The 19,200-nt window shown below is 37.6% G+C and overlaps 1 protein-coding gene across 5 annotated transcripts in view; it reads right to left on the bottom strand.

Annotated features, from left to right (window-relative positions):
• Positions 1-1,062: 1,062 nt before the first annotated feature.
• LOC100743545 (WD repeat-containing protein 47) overlaps positions 1,063-19,200 on the bottom strand; it is a 79,032-nt gene continuing 60,894 nt past the window's right edge. For 4 of the 5 annotated variants that reach the window (XM_024366083.2, XM_033319620.1, XM_024366081.2 and 1 more), the window contains exons 7-11: positions 12,290-12,486; positions 5,673-5,842; positions 4,643-4,950; positions 3,595-3,835; positions 1,063-3,210 (exon numbers count right to left, since the gene is read on the bottom strand). In XM_024366083.2, coding sequence (XP_024221851.1) covers positions 3,065-3,210; positions 3,595-3,835; positions 4,643-4,950; positions 5,673-5,842; positions 12,290-12,486 — 1,062 coding nt within the window. In that variant the 3' untranslated portion in view covers positions 1,063-3,064. The remainder of the gene's footprint in view (positions 3,211-3,594; positions 3,836-4,642; positions 4,951-5,672; positions 5,843-12,289; positions 12,487-19,200) is intronic. The other variant, XM_033319621.1, reaches the window with a different exon arrangement.

Raw genomic sequence — 19,200 nt, 5'->3', positions numbered from 1 at the left:
TCAGAGAATCTTGTGGTGTAGCGATGGTTATTTTGGCATGGATTTGACCGCGTAGAACGCGCGCGGGTGGAAGATTACATGATTGCCCGGTGATTATGGGAAATTTTCAAAAAGACGACGATCCAGGTACCTGGCACCCTCTCAACACTCGATGTGATCGGTTTTACCGGGCTAATTGCGTCTATTACTGGAAATCCCGGAAGGCTGATGGTCGATTAACTTTCTTCATGGTTCTTTGATCGTACCGACCAAGGAATTTATTCAGTGAAGTTCTTCTTTTACGCTCAAACGATCGATAATGTGTTTTTAACCTTGTAGATTTCGGTTCCAACCCTTTTTGCATTAATCTGAATTGCTTAAGCCTTATACTACGTTTCGCTCTCCATTGAAAAAAATATCGTAGATATTTTTATGTTCGAAATCTGAGATTATCTTCCTGTCGTCGACACATTTATAAGTTTGTAATTGTGCATTGTTTAATACGTTTTGTCTACAGATAAGATTCTACGCCATAGTACACCCTGAACGGTTAAATGTTTCAAATTCTTCTTACGCGAGATACCGCGTTACAGTCGTAATCAAGCGAAGAGGAAAGAACTGCATGGCGAGAAACCACATTGTTTAATAACGTAAATTTTATTGTTTAAATTAGACGTGACAGTATTATGTCGTATCTACAGGAAAAGTACAAAGTTATAAGTTATGCTATATGTATACCATATGTATATATATATATTTATATTAGAATACGGTAATTATCGTACGAGATAGCGAAGAGATTTTTCATTTTACTTCAGCATTTTTATGACAGTTCGATGGGATGAAGATATTCTCAAGGATCGTCGAACGATCGTGATTTATAATATTTCGAAGCTGGTGAGGAGTGAGGCTGGGGGAGGGGGGGTTTGATGGAAACGAGGGAAGTCGAGGGGTGAGGACGAAAAATATAAAAATAAGTGTGAATCGTCGAAAGCAGTCACGACAGAAGGCACGACAAATTGCTACATGGAAGCAGATGCTCGCACGCGTTCTCGCGGACGCTTCGTTTCTTTCCCTTTTTTCTCTCCTCTGACCAATTAATCTCTTGATCGATTAATCACGAAGAACGCATCTTATACGTCACGAACGAAACGAAGTAATCGATTATAAGGCAGCATCGGGAACAAAATATCACTTCTGCCACGAAGCACGATAATTTTCTCCTTTCGACTGTTCACTTTTCAGATCGCTCAAACGTCTACGTCTCTAATTCCTGTGATCCATCTTTTCACTTCTTTTCAGTATGAGGCATGTGCATATAAAAGGTTGCTAGGTGCGATTTAATTGCTAGATGCGGGGATGATGAATAAGGAGAAACAGACGATGCTTGTTACCTCATCAATGTTCATTTTCGAATGGAAACAAAAGGAGAGACGCGATCACGCTTGCGCTGATCAGGTGAATAGTAGCTCGAAGAAACGTGCGTTATGTACAAGGAAAAATTGCGATTCGTTCGCTGGTATCTCGAGCAGCGCGAGACTTTCTCCCTCTTTTCCCCAATTTTCCAGAGCTAATCCGACAGCTTTGGCGATTGTGACAAGCGACAACGTAAACCGAACCTTCCTCGTCCGTGACGCTTATCATGCTACATTTATTGCGTCGTACCGGAACATCGAGTTCCTTTCTTCCGAGTGTTTCCGACACGCTCAGAGAGAATCCCGTTTCTCGTTTTATCATCATGGTAAAAAATAGCGATTAATAATGAGCGTATGTATATGTTGTTCTTCTTAATATAAGATAGGTATCTATATATTATAATATGCGTAATATGCGAATATTTGGCGTGACTTCGGGGGATCGATAAGACAGGGACGATGACTTGGTGGGAAGAAACGCTTTAAAACGATTTAAATAAGAAATAAACACAAAAGGAGAATGAAAGAACGAAAAAGATAAATAGGCAGTTGATACTTGATCGACTAAAACAGATAAGGAAAAGAAAAACAAAAGACACAAGCAAATGGTAATCAAACAATGTCGTAGATAGATTTTACAAATGTTATCCGCAGGTAAATCTAGAAATATTTGCAACGAGAAATAATAGGGTATCGAGCAAAGAGAGAGCATTCAAAATCTAAAAGTTACAGAGAGCGATTAAATATGTATCGGGAGCATACAGATTTTCGTCTCCCGCGAATCATCGCCCTTAAGCCTATACTAAACTTATGTACACCGGGGCAAAACACACGACCGCGAAGAAACTCTATAAAAAAAAAAAGAAAAAAAAAAAGAGACAAACGTTATACAATGAGTCTACAACGAAATACGTCCGATCTGAACGCTCACGATAGTGTTGCACTGTCGTTTGTTCTAATCGAAAATGTTGCTTTTGAACGAAAGAATCTTCATCGAAACGATGTACGTTTCGCTATCGTGACTTGACGTATTAAGCATATATCTCGAATGACGAAGTTTTCTTGCCGGTTCTTCCGCAGTCTTATGATTCCTAACAAACGACTCATCGTCGTCGACAAATGATTAACGCCTAGAACGCTCGTTACATCGTCTCTACGCGAAAATGCACTTTCACTCTTTCTCACACGAGGCTCTCGAAGCGTGTAACGTTTACTTAGTAACGCGTTAACAATGTTGCTCGGTGTGGCTGTAATTGTTTCTCGCACGCGTCGTCGCGCGTTGAGTCTCCATTACGCTCGACTGCTGCCGCAGCCTGTACTTCAGGAAGCTTTAATTGGTCATGGTTGAATTATGCTCGTACACGCGATGAACTTTTCTTCCTGTTGTAATACGCTTCGCATCGATAACGTTCACGATCGCCCGTTCTCCCGTTTCCGGCAACGACCTTTTCCTTCGCGGATTAAAAAAATTACGTTTCAACACTAAAAATAATATCTACTCTCGCTTGATCGCGCCATCGATCTCTTATTGTTATAAAAAAAGACAGACTCTCTGATGTTGATTTAAATAAAAGGGAAAGAACGAACGATCGTGACCGGGTTAACGAGACAGTTCCTGAAAATGAATGTTACGAATGAACGACAAACGCGTGCCATCGACGTTCGCCTGCCTAAACAGGTGGCAGAGCCCACAGAGTCGCTGTCTTGTCAGCTGAAGTACTGAGGAACGAGAATTCCGTCGGATGCCATCGGCCGGAAATCACCTTGTCTTGGTGTTGCGCCACAACTACGCTGGGCAAAGGCATCGTTAAATCACCTAAAAAAAGAATTTAAAAATTACTAATACATCATACGCATAAGCATCATTTTGTTATTAAATCGTATTAGATTATGCAGAGTGTCTTAGCCTAAACCGAACATCCAAATATCTCCCTTGTTTTTAATGAGACGGAAAAATGTCTGTAAACTGCGATAGAGAAAGATATGATCTTCCACGATATTCCTCTTTTGAGATTGTTTAGTCTACACCTCATTGTCAGACATTTTCCAGTATCATTAAAAAAATAATATACATTTTGTTATTTAAAGCTTGGTTTATAATGGGGAGGAAAATTTAATCTCTTAATAACTTTAGAGAAGAAATTTCATTTCTAACCATTTCATCACGCATGATCTATATACCAAAGTAGCATAAATTTACCTTGCAGATCAGTCAGAACCAGCTTGTTATCGTAGCCACCGGTAAGCAAGTAGTATGCAGAAGGGGAGAAGCGTATGCTTCTGATATCAGCAGCGTGAGGTTTGAAGCATTGAACGGTCCGACCGCCCCGGATGTCGAAGAGGACGCAGCTGCTGTCCTCGTGACCGGATACCAAAAGACGTCCGGATGGATCGACGCAGAGAGCTGCTACCGGACTGCCAACCTGCAACGGGATCAAATGCTAATCAGATACGCGATACCGATTCCGTTCCAAATTATTTTCGAGTACGTCCGATAAAAATTCGATCCTGAGTTGAAGAGAAAGAGCAAGGGTGAACTAGAGGAAGAAAGAAATGCGATTCGTGAAGGGGGATGTATGATCGGTGCGATTCAAAAACGTGGGTCGAAATTTTATCGGACGTCGAACGAAAAAACGAAACTTAAAAAACTGAAAAGTCGATGTCGTCGATGCATGCTGGGTCCGTTATGAATCATAGAAATCCTTTTCACATTATGTACGAATTATTTATCGCTGATCGATGGATTTCTTATGAAGTGATAGAATTAACCGTATGTATTACTAATACCTTTTCTAATAACTTTTCTAATAAAGACCGATGACAGGAGGAAAGCGCTAATTGAGAAATAAATTGACGAATCTGAAAGTCAACTGTGATACAAAAATATGGACTTGCGGATCGACGATATAAAAATTTCTGTTTTAGTTCAATGAAGAGGAAGATTGAATTTAAAGATACTTCAACTTCAAGATTAGAGTCTGTTTAAAATTAAGTAGATAGTAAAGATCAGTAAATGTACATGTATAAGTTCACATATATGTATGAAAATATAATATTACATAGCGGATATTACACAACAGAGATACAGCAAACAGTTACTGTAAACGATAGGGATAATAGATTTCAAACAGACTGTCTTACAGAAAATCAGCAACTTCAACAAAATCTACTAATACCGTTTGACAATCAGATTCCTCGCTAGGTATTCTAAATACACAAGATCTCCGTTGCAGAGGAACTAAACTAACCCTGCTGCCAGGAACCGTGGCTGGTGTGACCATGTTCACGCAACCTCTCGTTCGAAGATCCCAAAATCTGACCGTCTTATCCTGCGATCCGCTGACGAACATTGCTCCACCCCAGTTGTAGAGGGTGAGCACGTGGCCACTGTGACCGCTCAGAGCCTGGAAGGGTGTACCAGTTGCGCAATCGGTGACGTAGATCTTGCAGTCGCCGGCACCACCGCTAATCAGCAGACTCGACTTGTTCGAGGTGTCCTCGAGGAAGCACAAGTCGCGAACGGTACCGTCGTGCATCGTCAGCTCCACTTCTTGTCCTGGAAGAGACACAGGGTTGTAAAGAGAACAATGTCTTAATACGTTAACTTGGATCATTTTCGAATCGAACACTTTTATAATGAAATATCTCAGGAGTTAAATTGCTAAACTTCAGTTTTTGTTAATTTCGTAATTTCATTGCACGAGCACACTATTAATATTCAATTTTCAAGAAACAAACGGTTCACTTTCTTGAAAGAAGCATATAAGAAGGTGCGATAAATAATCTAAATGAATTCTAAGGCCAATTAAAAAATTTTCTAACTTTCCGATTTATAAAGTGGGTCGATGTAAGTTTTACACGACCCGATTATAAAATTAAGAGTTAATAGAGACAGATTAATTTCAGTTGAATCGAGTTTAGTTTCTACAAATACGATATAGTTTATTTTTAACACAAATTATACGATGCATTAGAAGGTAGGAAATCTATAAATAAAGAAATTTTGATATGCTAGAAATTGGAAATCAAAGTAGTTTAATTCTCCCCGGTTAATAGGTTAAAGGGAGAAAGTTTTTTCAGGCAATGTTGTTACACAACAGTTATCATACACTGTGACAGAGTGACAAGTAGGAAGTTGCAAATAAATGACTGCCACTTTGAGAGCAGTTTCTGTGAGGAATCGATGTAACGAGTATCGTAGTTAGCGTGAAAGTTGTGATAAATGTTTACAAAATGAGAGAAATGTTAAAAAATTTTCGAGAACGCTTCTACATTTACCTTCGAGGTTTGATGTATCGGCATTGAAGCGCATCAATTTGACAGTCTTGTCGTTGCTTCCGGTCGCCATAAGCTGTCCATCCGGCGTCCATGCGAGACAATATATCGAGCCCTTGTGGTGTTTCGTTCTCTTGAAGAGAACCGTGGGCTGATACGTCTGATGATCCTCTCTGAAGAAAATCCATTCCAGCATTAGTAACAGTTTCTTACGTTTGTTATCCTTTTTACCGGACGATTGGAATACGTTTGTTCCATTTCACCGCGCAAGTATTACTAAAACAACTAAACCACTAAAAAGAGTCACGCAGCTTACGAGTCGTTTCACTTTTGTTTGAACTGTTTGCTCTTTCACTCTTCTTCTTCAACAAACTTTCCATCTCGACGCTATAAACTTCAGCGTGAACCACAAGCGTTTCGTTGACTATTAAGTGGTTGATTTACACTTTAAATTAAATGCCTGATACAATATTTTATTACGAACTATACAAATATAGTACATATACTGTAAACGACTTGCTATTTGACCTGTTCAAATGTTGCCAAGTGAATTGTTATTTTAATTTATCCAATCAGATTATGGAAATAAGTTCGTGGTCAAAAGACATTTCAATAAATCGTAGCGTATTCAAAATACATTAAAAAGATAGATTTTAAACTCTTCTCATACAAACTATCTGCGAACTTTATCATATATAAGCCCCTCAGAAGCCAAATTCGGATAAATTCAATCTTCTTAAAATGTATCAATTTGCCACGAAAGTATTGATCAGTTTGGCTTCTATGTAACACACATACATATATTTGTACTTACATACGTGAGCCTAGTCGGTATACATATGTATACTATGCACACAGTTCAGTAGCCCATAAAATTAAATTAAACCAACGTCACCAAATCATCAACATCGACCTACCTCGCAAGGGAATAGAGTTCTCATCAACAGAGTCACTTTCCTTGCAACCTCGTTTCCTTCCTCGTTCCCAGCCCCGACGCGATTGCGCATCGTCCTTAATTAAAAGAGTAATACTTAACACGGCGATCGTGTTTCGGTCGTGGAAACGAGGGAGAGGAGGATCGTCGATACGATTTTAAACAGGAGCGACGCCGCTTTCACGTCGGTCGCCTTTTTACGTCGATTTTAATTAGCCCCGAGTTTTCCCAGACACAGCGCACGTACGCTATTCGTCGATCGAACCTCGGTCCTCAAAACTCGCCTCTTTCTCGAGAGTCAGAGCTTCTCCTTCTCGCGCTTCTCTCCGTTCTTTCACTTTCTTCCGTGTAAACACGAGAATCGCGTGCTGGAAATTATCGACGGCCCGGCAATCTCGCCTCCCGAAGGAATCGCGCCGCGGATTTTCAATCGCTCCATTAGAATCGTACACGCGTTACTTTCTCTGCGAAGATTCAGAGCAACGTCGAAAAGATGGCTCGATCGAGGCGTTCACGGTGAATTCGAAGAACACGCGAAATTGCTGGCTTCCTTCGTGGAAATTAGAGCGTTGTTACGATACAGTGGATATAGAGCAGGATAGCTATGTGTTTTCCTCGATATTTGATTCTCTACGATAGCAGAGCATCTTTTATTCTTTGTTTCAAAGAAGAAAACTCGACGAACCTTTTAGTTGGCGAAAAGAAGTAAGAAAGGAAGAGTGGGATTTCTGGTTTCTTGTACGAAAGCTAACTGACGTCTATATTGGCTTTAACGCACAAGGATCATGAGTCTATGTTGTGAAGTAGAATAAGTAGTAGCGTAATTGTTTCCATTTGTCCGAGTCGTGTGTAACTGCAATACGAAACAGTACCATTTCCAACCATAATAACCACTATTATCGTGAAATTGAAGGAGCCATTAACGAACTTCGTGATTGGAAACTAATTGATCTCTCAAATAATTTTTTTACGCTAATACGCAAAAATACCACGAACAGGATATTTTTCTCGTTTTCCAAATTCCTATTCTTCTGTAACGATTCGGTACATCAACGAATGAAACTCAAAAACACTGTACTTAGCGCGACAATCATAACAACCGAAGAAATGAAAGAACAGTTACGATACTTCAACTCGTAAAAACTAGAAAATTCTTCCTCGATTATTTCTGCTAAATTGTGACGTGCGAAGACGCTGCGAACACGAGCGAACATTAGCAAGCGACTCTATCTATTTGCCACATTCCTATATCCCAACATTAGTTCGAATGAAACCCAAGCCAAACACTAAGAAGTCGAATGGTCGGTAAACGTGTCAGTTTCGTTTACACGCATTCTCCTCTAATCCTTCCTCCAGACCCAAGATTTTGGTCGACTGACATTTCGAAAGTGGACAGATCGTTCATTGGAAACACCGACTGAAGATAATGGCTAAGAGAGTTGGTTCTGATACTGTTTTTCGAAACGCTACGCGACAGATGAAGAAGCGCGCTCTCGCTTATCAATCACCCGCTGTCACGGGGCCGAGCGTTTATCACGTTCCACATAGCCCATTTACAAGGAGAGGACAGAGTGAAACGCTTGTCGAAGCAAACACACGGAAACACGGATATCGTGACGGGTGAATCGAAAATGATAGATCGCTGCTCGGGGGTCTCAACATATTGGACCTTTGACGTATTAAACACCTCGTCTTTTTCCCTCTGTGTTCGAGTATCACATTAGCAAAAAGTTCCCTGTTGATCCTGTGTGGATTCAAAGGTGAAAGAAAGTGGCTGAGAATCGAGGAATTCGTGTTTCCAGAGAAGTTCCGGGGTAAATCGAAAGGCTTTGAGAGACGGTTTCGAGGAACAGAACTTTGGAGAAAGGTTCGAGTGTTTTCTGGTGTATTTAAGGAAATTGTATGTTTATGTACGATATACCTTTTGATACGGTTCTTGGATTAATGATAATAAGGAGGAAGTTTATGATCAGCAAGTTAACGAGTTCACTATCTCATTTGTTATGTGTTGTAATTGAAGATCATGAAGGAGAAATATAGCTACATAGTATTTTCTGCTATGCTGTGAGAGAGTAATTTTTAAACTGGATATGAATAGAATTAAGATTATAGAAAATTACATGTATCACGGGAGAAGAGCGTAATTTTACATTTTTCTACGAGAAAGCAGTCTTTAGGTTGCATATAAATATAACTAGAATTATGCAAATTTGTATAGAAAATACAAGGATTAATCTTATGTTGCTCAAATTGTATCATTATTTAGGTTCATAAAGTTAAGTATAGTTTTTTAACATGTTTGTGAACATTTAGAAAATATTCGTAAACTAACTTCATAAATGATCTTATAAGACCATCGTCTATTTTTAATATCCTAATTATATCATACTAAAATATTCTGTCTTTATTAAAAAATTAGAAAGTCAAGAAAAAATAGGTTCGTTCTGTTTTTCACATATGATTTTCGTGTATAGCTATCAATCTAAGAAGAAATTATCACTGTCAATCGTTGCCATCGATTCGAAAACGAGAAACAAAGTCGCGCAGATCGATTTCACAGCACCTGCGCGCGAATTAGCTTTAAATTCGATTTCGAGTACCTGTCAGAGTAAATGGTTGCTGGGTAGATGATAATTGAGCGATCAGCCTGCAATCTAATGACCGACTTCGTATAAACCTTGCCTTTGACGAAGTCGTAACCTGGCATTACGTTGCAAAAATGATTTCCTGCAGTTCTGAGACTGCAGAGCACCTGAAATTCGACTATCGTGTGCAACTATCGCTCTCGATTACCTCACAAACATAAAGTTACACGTCAAACAATTTTTAAACGAAAGTCACGCGCTAATACCAGTTTACGATCTTTTTCGTCCATTTTTTACTCGTAGTGAGTTTCTTAGTATGTACTCGTAGAATGTTGATGAGAAGTAACATACTGGAGAAAAATTTTCGTAATCTACGTTCGCCACACCGTAATACTATATATATATTTTTTGTACTTTCACTCCATTTTAAATATTAATTTTACAGGCAACATAACACATGGTCTGTTGGAAAGTGCGTTATTTCATTTGTAGCGGACGTAAATTTTCGAAAGGATTACGTAAACAGAGCTATTGTCTCGCGACTTAAATTTAACTCTCCAGCTACTAAAGGAGTCCGAGTGATTGGTTTCAGATTTCTTGTGTATTCGAAATGGGGATTTCTGATAAAATTAATATCGTGTTTTATTAAGACAGAAATATGACTACTACATATTTATTTATTTTTATAATTTTTATATATGCATAACACGATTAGTCACAGATCAAGCTCATATGTAGTTCTAGCGCTAAACTCTTTTGATTCTTTATGATGTCATTTAAGAACTGACTCCATGTCCTTTCACATGCACTTTTCTTACTTTTTACCTCGCTTTTTACTACAATTAGTGCGAGTACAACTACAGGAACGTATGGGAGTTATTACAGCGCGAAATGTAACAGAATTCGGTGTTGATAGAGTTCTGAGTTCAATGCCAGATATTCGATCGGAGCGAATATAGATTAATCGTTCTACGAGGCAGAAATAACGTATTATACCGAAAGTTGCTAGCCTTGATGAAGTTCCTGTAGACTATTAGAAGAATAAAAAGAAACTGAAACAAGGTGAAGATTTAAGAAATGGAATTAATCTCGAGCCGTTAGACTTTCACTTCAACTCGGATGGAAAATTCTATGAAATAATTAGAAATATTATCCATCAGCTTCTATCTGTAATCTCATCTACTAAATGGTAAAGTCGGTTAAACCAATAAAGCAAATTGCAAGGCTATTTTCAACGATATTAATTAATTTATTTTATTGTTTTTATTAGCCAGTCGTTACGATTATCAAATTACTTTCTAACCGAGAAACCTTTTCGACGTCAACCAATAAATTCTTTTTAAACAGAATTTCTCTATTATCGATTAAAATAACTGTACTTTTGCTTTCCATCGGTGTAAATTTATTAACTCGTATCCTATCATGGAGACATTATATTTGTAATAGCGCTTTTGAAAAATATCATCATCATTCTTGAAAATGTTATCGTCAATGAAAAATTCGTTAACTGTACAAAATATTGTACTGCTACAAAGAGAATGTTTCAATACTGTATGATATAAAATACACACGAAATAAAAAATACATAAATCGATATTCAATTTTACGAAAATTCTGCTCCAAGAAAGCGACACACATTTTAATTTAATTGAATTCAATTTTGATACGATTTAAAATAGTTTCAGAATTTAAACGGACATTTTATGTGTTACGAACGGATATATCACTAAATAAATGAAATGATGATTATTAAAGTGTACCGCCGAGAATTGAATGAATTCACGGTTCTGCTCTGAAATTTTGATTAAAATTCATTCAAATATAACCAAAGGAAACAAAAAAGGTAGACGGAAAGAGAAGAGACAGGGACGAGAGAGAAAGAGAGAGAGAGAGACAGAGACAGAGAATCGCGAAATCGCGATAGCAGACAATAAAAGAATCGCACGAAGGATCGAGGGATGCTCCGTTTGGTATGAAGGCCTCCGTCGTTCGTTAAGTCAGCAGGCTTGCGTTAAATTAGTCCGCTCGACGACTATTCGTGTACAATCGTAAATAGCGCGCGGATTGTGATAATGACGTGTCAATTTTTTCTTTTCTTCGCGGAGAAAATTTGTGGATTTAGCGCACCGTCTAAGAATATTACGGGCAACCTCTAAAGAGAAAGAACGAACAGTAGTCAGAAGAGAAGTTTGATAAAAAATAAGAATATAGGAAAGATTTTTCACAGTTAATTTTAATCTGGAATTAAAATAAATAAATCCTCGATTAAACTAAGAGATGAAAATAGCGGAATAGAAAAGTAAATAATTGTTATCCTTTTTTAAAGGTGAAAGGGAACATAAATTAAGTGATAAAACATAGAGATCTTAAGCAACAAATAATTGGCACCTAGTTAAGATTCATAGCTGTTCAATGTAAATTCGCGTGAACATGAATCGATCGAGTATCGAGAATCGTTTCACGTAATTACCAGTGTTGGATCATCCCAGTGTGCTCGTTAACAACGACAGCTTTATCAATAATATGTAATTTACGATTACTACTGCAAATATTTTAGCAAAATATATCGCTCGTACCCTTCACTCCTATTTCTTCGTTTCTTCACGCTAGCCAATGTAAACTTTGAAAGATTTCTCTTTGCGACATCCCATTTCGCAATACGAAATGAACGGTCCAGCTTGATTAATCGTTCAGATAAAAACATAAAAGTCTACTATCTACTATGCATTTATATTTCTGAAAACTGCTTTCTCGATTTTACGTTATGTATCCATTAAAGAGAAACATTTTATATAAAATATGAGATTAGGTGCAAGAAAGTGTGATGTCCACTGATGGAAGATACGAAATTACAAATAAATGGCGATGGGAAAGGCAACAGTTCTTAATGAATAATGTAGCGGAGAAGAAGACGTATGTTTAAAAAAAGATTAAGCTATACGCGTTGTAAAATATGAATCGATCGTTCGAGACACCGACGAATTCGTTTTACACGAAGAAGAAAAAAAAGTTTATGAAAAAATCACGTATTAAAAAGACCAAGAGGTAGAGGAATATAAAATATGAAAAAAGAGACTAAAAGATCGAAAAAATTATATTACCTGACATCGTGAAGCTTTGGATAAGAGCATATTCTCAGCGTCTTCGAGTTCGATCCCACGGCGTACAATTTTCCATGGGGGTGGAATTCCGCGCATCGAACCGCTTGCACGTCCTCGAGCGCTGTCACAGGAACGAATCTCGGTCTTCCGCCATTGCTATTTCCGTTGCTGGCATCGAGTTCCTGCCTCGGTTCTTGCTGAAAACGAGATCGAGATCCGGTTACGAATTACATCTGATATTGCCGCTTTGACGTCTGTTTACGATTAACGACTAATGAATAATTATGATCGCGACCAATGATTAACGAGTAAATTTATAATGCAATAAAGAAAAGTATCGATAAGATCGATACGTTCGAGCCGTCATAAACGTCAATAAGTGGAAAATCGTGTTAGAGTGGGGGAATTTTTAAAGAGTTCCCGTACTGTAATTACCTATTGAAGTATCGTTGCGATACGATAAGAAAATTTATCATCATGTTTATACATCGATAGGCGAACTGAGTAGAACTTGTGCAATGATAGGCAAACGTTTCTAAAATTAATCCCACGTGTGCTAATTAGAAATTAATAACCGTAGAATCATTTGTATTTCTACAAAAGGTGTATCATCTAGATTTTAGATTTTCAATATTAAATTATCATTTTGATGGGGAAATTTCAACCGGTTACGTTATGATATCCAGAAGTTTTCGATACTACAATTATGTCTTAAATAACACTCGGTACATTTTTGTTCTAAATTATATATCCGAATGGTTTCCATGCGTAACGGACCTAATTCGATACTTGAATAACTACTTTTATTTTACGTATCCATTAAAATACTGTAACAGGTTGAATTTCACTTATTCGAGCATACTTTTTTATTCGTGACACTGTTACGCAGACCCGTAACTCAAATTATATTTGAATGGCAATTTTACTGAAAAAAGCGTATTTCATAGAGGTATACACGGTGTCAGAGAAAAATGAAGAATTTAATTGCAACATTCGTCAAGGCACACGCTCGTTAAGATTAATATTCCTAGCGTTTCCACGTCAAAAAAACAAGCTGGAACCTTATAATAAGCGTTAAATCTTAAAACGAGACCCGCCTTGACCCTTTCGTGTACTTCGCGCAACAAAAGTCACCGTTTAGGAGCATTTTTCTGCGCGAACTAGTTCGTTCGCGGCAGAACGAGCACCTTACCAGCAGGGAACGTAACGAGCGACGAAAACTTCAGGGGAATTAGAAAGTCAGACCTTGAAAGGATTTCAAACGCCTCTCTTTTCTACACAATCACCGTGTTTACTTGTATGCTAATCTCTGGTGAAGTTTCCTGCTCCAGGCTCTTTATCTAAAGACCCATTCATGTTGCAGTCTTGTCGATGCAATCTTCCTCTCTCATTGCCGTGGATTATTTTATTATTATTGCTACTAGTATCATTATATCATCTGTGACGAATTTTTGCTCGTTCACAATACGTATTCATTTAATTAAAGAATGTGTTTAAACATATCTTTTAACCCACTTGAACAAATCGTTAGCAACAGGTAATTACTACGGGCAATAAACGAAATGAAACACTCATGGTATTAGTTAATAGGTGAAACAAATTGCTGTTCAGGCTTCATTCCTTTGGTCAGCTCCATAGAACATTAAGTTAAATGCACTCGTTACTGTATTTAGCATATGAAACAAATTTCTATTTAAGTTCCACTTCTTTACTCGTGCTCGTAAAATATATAAAATAGATAAACCGAGATGTTCAAGATATTTAATAGACGGAACAAATTTCTATCAAGGTCTCCTCTTTTTTTTAACTGCACTCGTAAAAATATGTATTTACGCAAACATCGACCGTCTAGTAATCACCGATTTTCTTAATCGAACAATGACGTTATGCGGATCCTATGCAGGCTTAGTATCTAACGATCGAGAAAAAAGAAAAAAATGTAGAAAAAGAAACATTCAGGGTCTCTGAGCGGAACAACGATCTTTCAAGTATCGCGTAACACATTCTGCATACTTTTTTTCCCATATAGCTCGTAAAATTCTTCTGTTCTCAATCGATCTTTACTTTGATTTGTTTCTATGCCGTCATGGAATGATAGCTTGTTCTGACGTAGTAGGATTGCGAAAAAGTTTGCTATGGAAACATTCGAGGGGGGATAAGGAGCTTGAGAATGTTTTTCAAGCTCTCTCCAGAGGAAACCGAGGTGATTTAGAATCATCTTGCGACTCTTCTTGCACAATAATTTGCACGCCTCGCCACGTTTTTACTTTCGACTGCTACGAGTTTTTCGTAATTATCGAGATAAGGGCAATTAGTAAAACAAACGAGCAGCACTATTTTTCGTTATGATCGTCTAATTTTTCGTTAACTGTCTATAAATCAGACTTTAGTGTGAGGAAACAAACTGTAATTTCAAGAGTTTCTTACTTTTATCTAGTAAATACAGACCGATAATGTTATGAGCAGACTGTTTGGTATTAGAGTAACGATAATACAACGATAAACGAATAAAATATAGATAAAAAGGTACGTAAGATTCCAGTTCGTGCCGTTACAGAGGTTTAATTACCAAACCGTGTAAAATGGAAGAAAATACAGAACTTAAAAATGATGGTTTTTTAATAACGTATTTACTAACTTGTTTTTTGCTCTCTTGCTTTATCTTCGTAGAAATATTATAAGATTAATCGAGTCGATTAATGAATTTTATTTTTAGTGTCGGAAATTACGAACCGAGCACGGATAAGTTGAAACAAATTAACTAATTGTTTGCTGAAGCTTCACATTGTTACGGCGAAAACAAATATAATTACGAAGAAGAAGGAAATTTCAAATCGACAAAGATTAGGAGTCAATAATCGGGACGACACTATGATTGACGCAACGACGATTATTTTCTCGAGCGTTGCGCCTATAGATCTTACACACAGTTAATAATTTTGTTGCACAACGAGGCAGAAGTTCGATTTGCCGCGACACTGGTAATATAAGCGTCCTGTTCGGTTGACATCGTAAACCTTTCGAAAGATTTCTTTTTATATGAGAATTCTAGAAATCGAGTATTCCATTAGCTAAAAGGAAAAAGTCGATCGAAAGAATTTCAATATCTAAAAAATATTTTACAGAACGCTTTACTTTTAATACTTCGCTACATGGTATTTCGTTGTGAGAAATACTTTTATCTTTCAGAAAATCGAGGAGGGATTACCTTCGCAGTAATTTCGATGATTGCAAAATAGAGGGCCGAGGCGAAAAAAATTCGAAAGATCTAGGACGAGACAGGTGTAGAATGATCCTGAGGAATCGTGAATCAGAAACGCTCGCTGCTTAGTCACGAACACCGTTTCTCCATCGGTGTTCACCACGGTGTGTCATTCGCGAGGGGAACGCTAATAGAAATCGACTAGATCATAAGCAAAGATACACAATTAATTTCTCCTTTCTTATAAGATAAATTATACGTCTTAAAATATAGTAGAATTCCATTTATTCGTACGAAATTTTAGTTAACGACATATTGGTCCACTCATATGAACCTTAACTAATACCACGTGAACGAAAAATTATAATTATGAGTAGGTAGTATGGAAATCATTGTACTCCTATTTATGAACTGCAATTATATAAACTTTTCCTCGACAGATCCATGTAAATAGAGTCGTACCGTAGCTATGCAATCTTCTGTAAGTGAAGAAGATTAATGGAACGCGAAGATAATGGAGTTACAATCACAATACGCTTGTGTGCTGCGTCCTTTGCAACTTTTATGAGCCATCATCGGACATAACTGTCGATAAACTTTCGTGCTAAGCAATTTCTGTCTTCTTTGGTAAATTTATTTCATTTAGTCTTTTCTTCGTATATCTTGAAAGAATATGGCATGATGTTTTTCTTCAAACATTGTAAAAAATTAGAAGAAATGGCGTTAAGAGGAAAAATAAATGGGTTTATGATGAAAAATGAGGCCGTCGAAAGGATCGATCGTTGATCCATTTCGAGGTAACTTCGTGAAAATTTCATCGATGATACGGCTTTCTTCCGGGGGACGTTTAACGGACCGGAAACGGCACGCCAGTAAACCATCCGGGAACGACCGATAAATTTCAATGGATCTGGCAGAAGCCTAGTTTCACCGGCGCGACGGGTCACTAAACCAATGAGTTATTGGCCGTTTTTTCTTTTCTAATTGCTTAAGTCCGGGGTTCGATAATTTTTCGAGATAGCAGCTGGCCATGCAATTGTACCGTGAAAATGACATAGTTTCTGACTTTAGGAGTTAATTTGATTACTGACAATGGCATCGATTAGGTACGTTTAAAATTATGAACCAGAAAAATAAATTGTTTTAACAATGTTCAGAAAAAAAATGAACAAAGATGAAATACTGGGTTTTCATATTGGAACTATCAAATTTGTTTAAGTGATGGGTTTTAGATCTTTCGTTTTAGAAATTATAAAAAACTTCAAAGAAATAGTGAAATGATAAATGTATCGGAAGCATATCGAATCGAATCGATTCCATCAACAAAGAGATAATGTCTCTGTTAAATATTGGCAAGGATTGCTGAAACCGACTGAAGACTCATCAACGTTAAGAAGGTAAACGTCTCGTGAATTAATCAAACAATACCATTCTTCGAGGATTGATGCGTCGTATTTATTCGATACGTTCTTCTCGCGGGACATTTACTGCTGCCTCTATGAGAAGTAATAATCGTCGGTAAGATCGTTTTCTCGCTGTATTCATAGTTCTCAAAAGAAGATTGATAGCACCGTGAGCTACCAACTATGACTCACTGCTTACGACTTTGAGCGTCAACGGGATTTCCTGCGTGCAGCTTAAAAGCATCCGATTCATTTTCAGAATGACGAGAGTACATCTTGAATACAATTAAACATCCATTTTCTCAAATTTAGAATCACTTGCCTCTAAAACACAAAGGTTCGTGTAATTTTTACGCCTGAGAGAGCTTCCACGTGACACAAATAACAGGTCTGGTTATTACATAGCTGTTAACTAAATAAGATATTAGACTATTGATCGTAAATAAAACGTGTAATATTTATCGGAAAAATCTGAAGAAACTAGTAAATGTTACGAACATTTACGTTGAACGAATGTTGAGTAGCGTTTTGTATTTCAGGATGAAAATTTCACGTAGAACGCAATCTTCTGCTTTACAATGTAAATCCCACGAGTAATTCAAACGTCAAATTACCATTTTAATCACCGATCTACCATTGAATTGTCGAATAGAATCAAGACTCGAGCGGCAATCAACCGTCTGTTAATTTTCGACCGATGATTAGATGCGAATTACACAGAAGATTTAAATTAAAGCTCTCATGAATAATTTATCTCGGTCCGATTATCAAGTAACAAACAAAATGATTGAACGTTGCTCCCGCTTTCTATTGCAATTATTCCGTCGCAACTATTAGCGTTTTTTGCCACTTTCGATATTAAAGCGATCACGATCTTTGATCACTTTCTACGCACGTATTACCATTGATTTCGTTTATACGCTGTTACTTGCACCGATATATAATATTAGCATCTGGAGTTCGCGATCGATCTAAACGTTAGAAGATAAAAGAAGATAAAAGAACCCTAATCGATAGCATTCAAACGTATTACGAAATATTTGTTGCAAAGGATGCTGCGCGAGGAGAGACACGCTAGTGTAGAGGAAATCGCGAAGGTCTTCGATCGAGCGTCCACAAGGACTATCTAACGACCCGTGTCTCGATGAAAAGCAATTACCGATTACGAGAATCTTCGCGCAATCTTAGAAATTGCAATACGCCGAAGAGGCAAGAATCTCCATGGAAATATTCGAAACATTCGGCTCGTTCTATATCGATAAATCCGCATTATCTCGCCGTGTTTATCGCCACATAAATTTCCTACGCCGTTCCCAAGTGAAATCGCTTGATAGAGATGTTCGAATTAGTTGGAAACGGTATTTATTAAGGCAGCTTTCTTATCGCATTTTTCTTTACGAAAGATAGAGAAGCATCATAACGTTTTGAGTTTGAGACAGTTTTGTTTGTGGGGCAGAGACTTTTCACTTTTGACGAGGAACCGGTCGAGCCGGAAACTACGTCCTTTCTCTGTCTGCGGTCCAACAGATCGATCCACTTGATGATAATCGTATGATCTATGTTTAACCAAGTCTCGAAATATGGAGAATACGTCGCGAATTCCGGTGAAACCAGTCGCAGCATCGCGGATCTGGGTTGCGACATACTTTTTCAGCGTGACGCTGTTTCAGGAAATCGAAGATGTGTGTGGACGGGGCTTAATGGCAGCGCGCGCCGTCGCAGGGTTCCTTTCGGAGGAAGGAACTTTCGAAACTTGTGCACCGGAATTTCACCGTTCGAAATTGTTCAACAGATCTCCGTTCGAGAAAGAACGAGAGAAAAATTGCTCGTTTATGATGGAAACAGGCGTGGAAAATTTATGTTAATTTGAAGATTAGTAGATAATAATTGGAGTTTCTTAAAAATTATTCTTTGTAGAAATTGTTTCTGTGCTGCAGAAGTGTTTGTTCTTCAAGAAAAGTGCCATTCATTGAAAAAAGAGGAAAGATATACCTATCTTCGTTGAAATTCTGTCTTTTAACAAAATTATTTACGAAGAAGAGATGATATTCATCTTCTACAACAAGAGTTTACCATTGAAAATAAAAATGCTCGTCTTTTTAAAAGAAAAAAAGGAATAATTCGCTTCTTGATAATTTCGCTATTGTTTTAGAACCTTCCAAAAGAGTTATACATTTCCTCAATACAGAAAGAATATTTCATCGAGTAAACGTTTCGTTCCAAATAGCAATAATTTCAAGATCAAACGATTTGACGTTACAGAAATACAGCAGAGACGGTAAATAGCAGATCAAGCTCCCGACTAT

Source organism: Bombus impatiens, unplaced genomic scaffold, assembly GCF_000188095.3.
Source record: "Bombus impatiens unplaced genomic scaffold, BIMP_2.2 scf_0197, whole genome shotgun sequence".
NCBI lineage: Eukaryota > Metazoa > Arthropoda > Insecta > Hymenoptera > Apidae > Bombus > Bombus impatiens.
The sequence above is the reverse complement of the archived record's forward strand: the minus strand, read 5'-3'. Positions and strand labels throughout refer to the sequence as shown.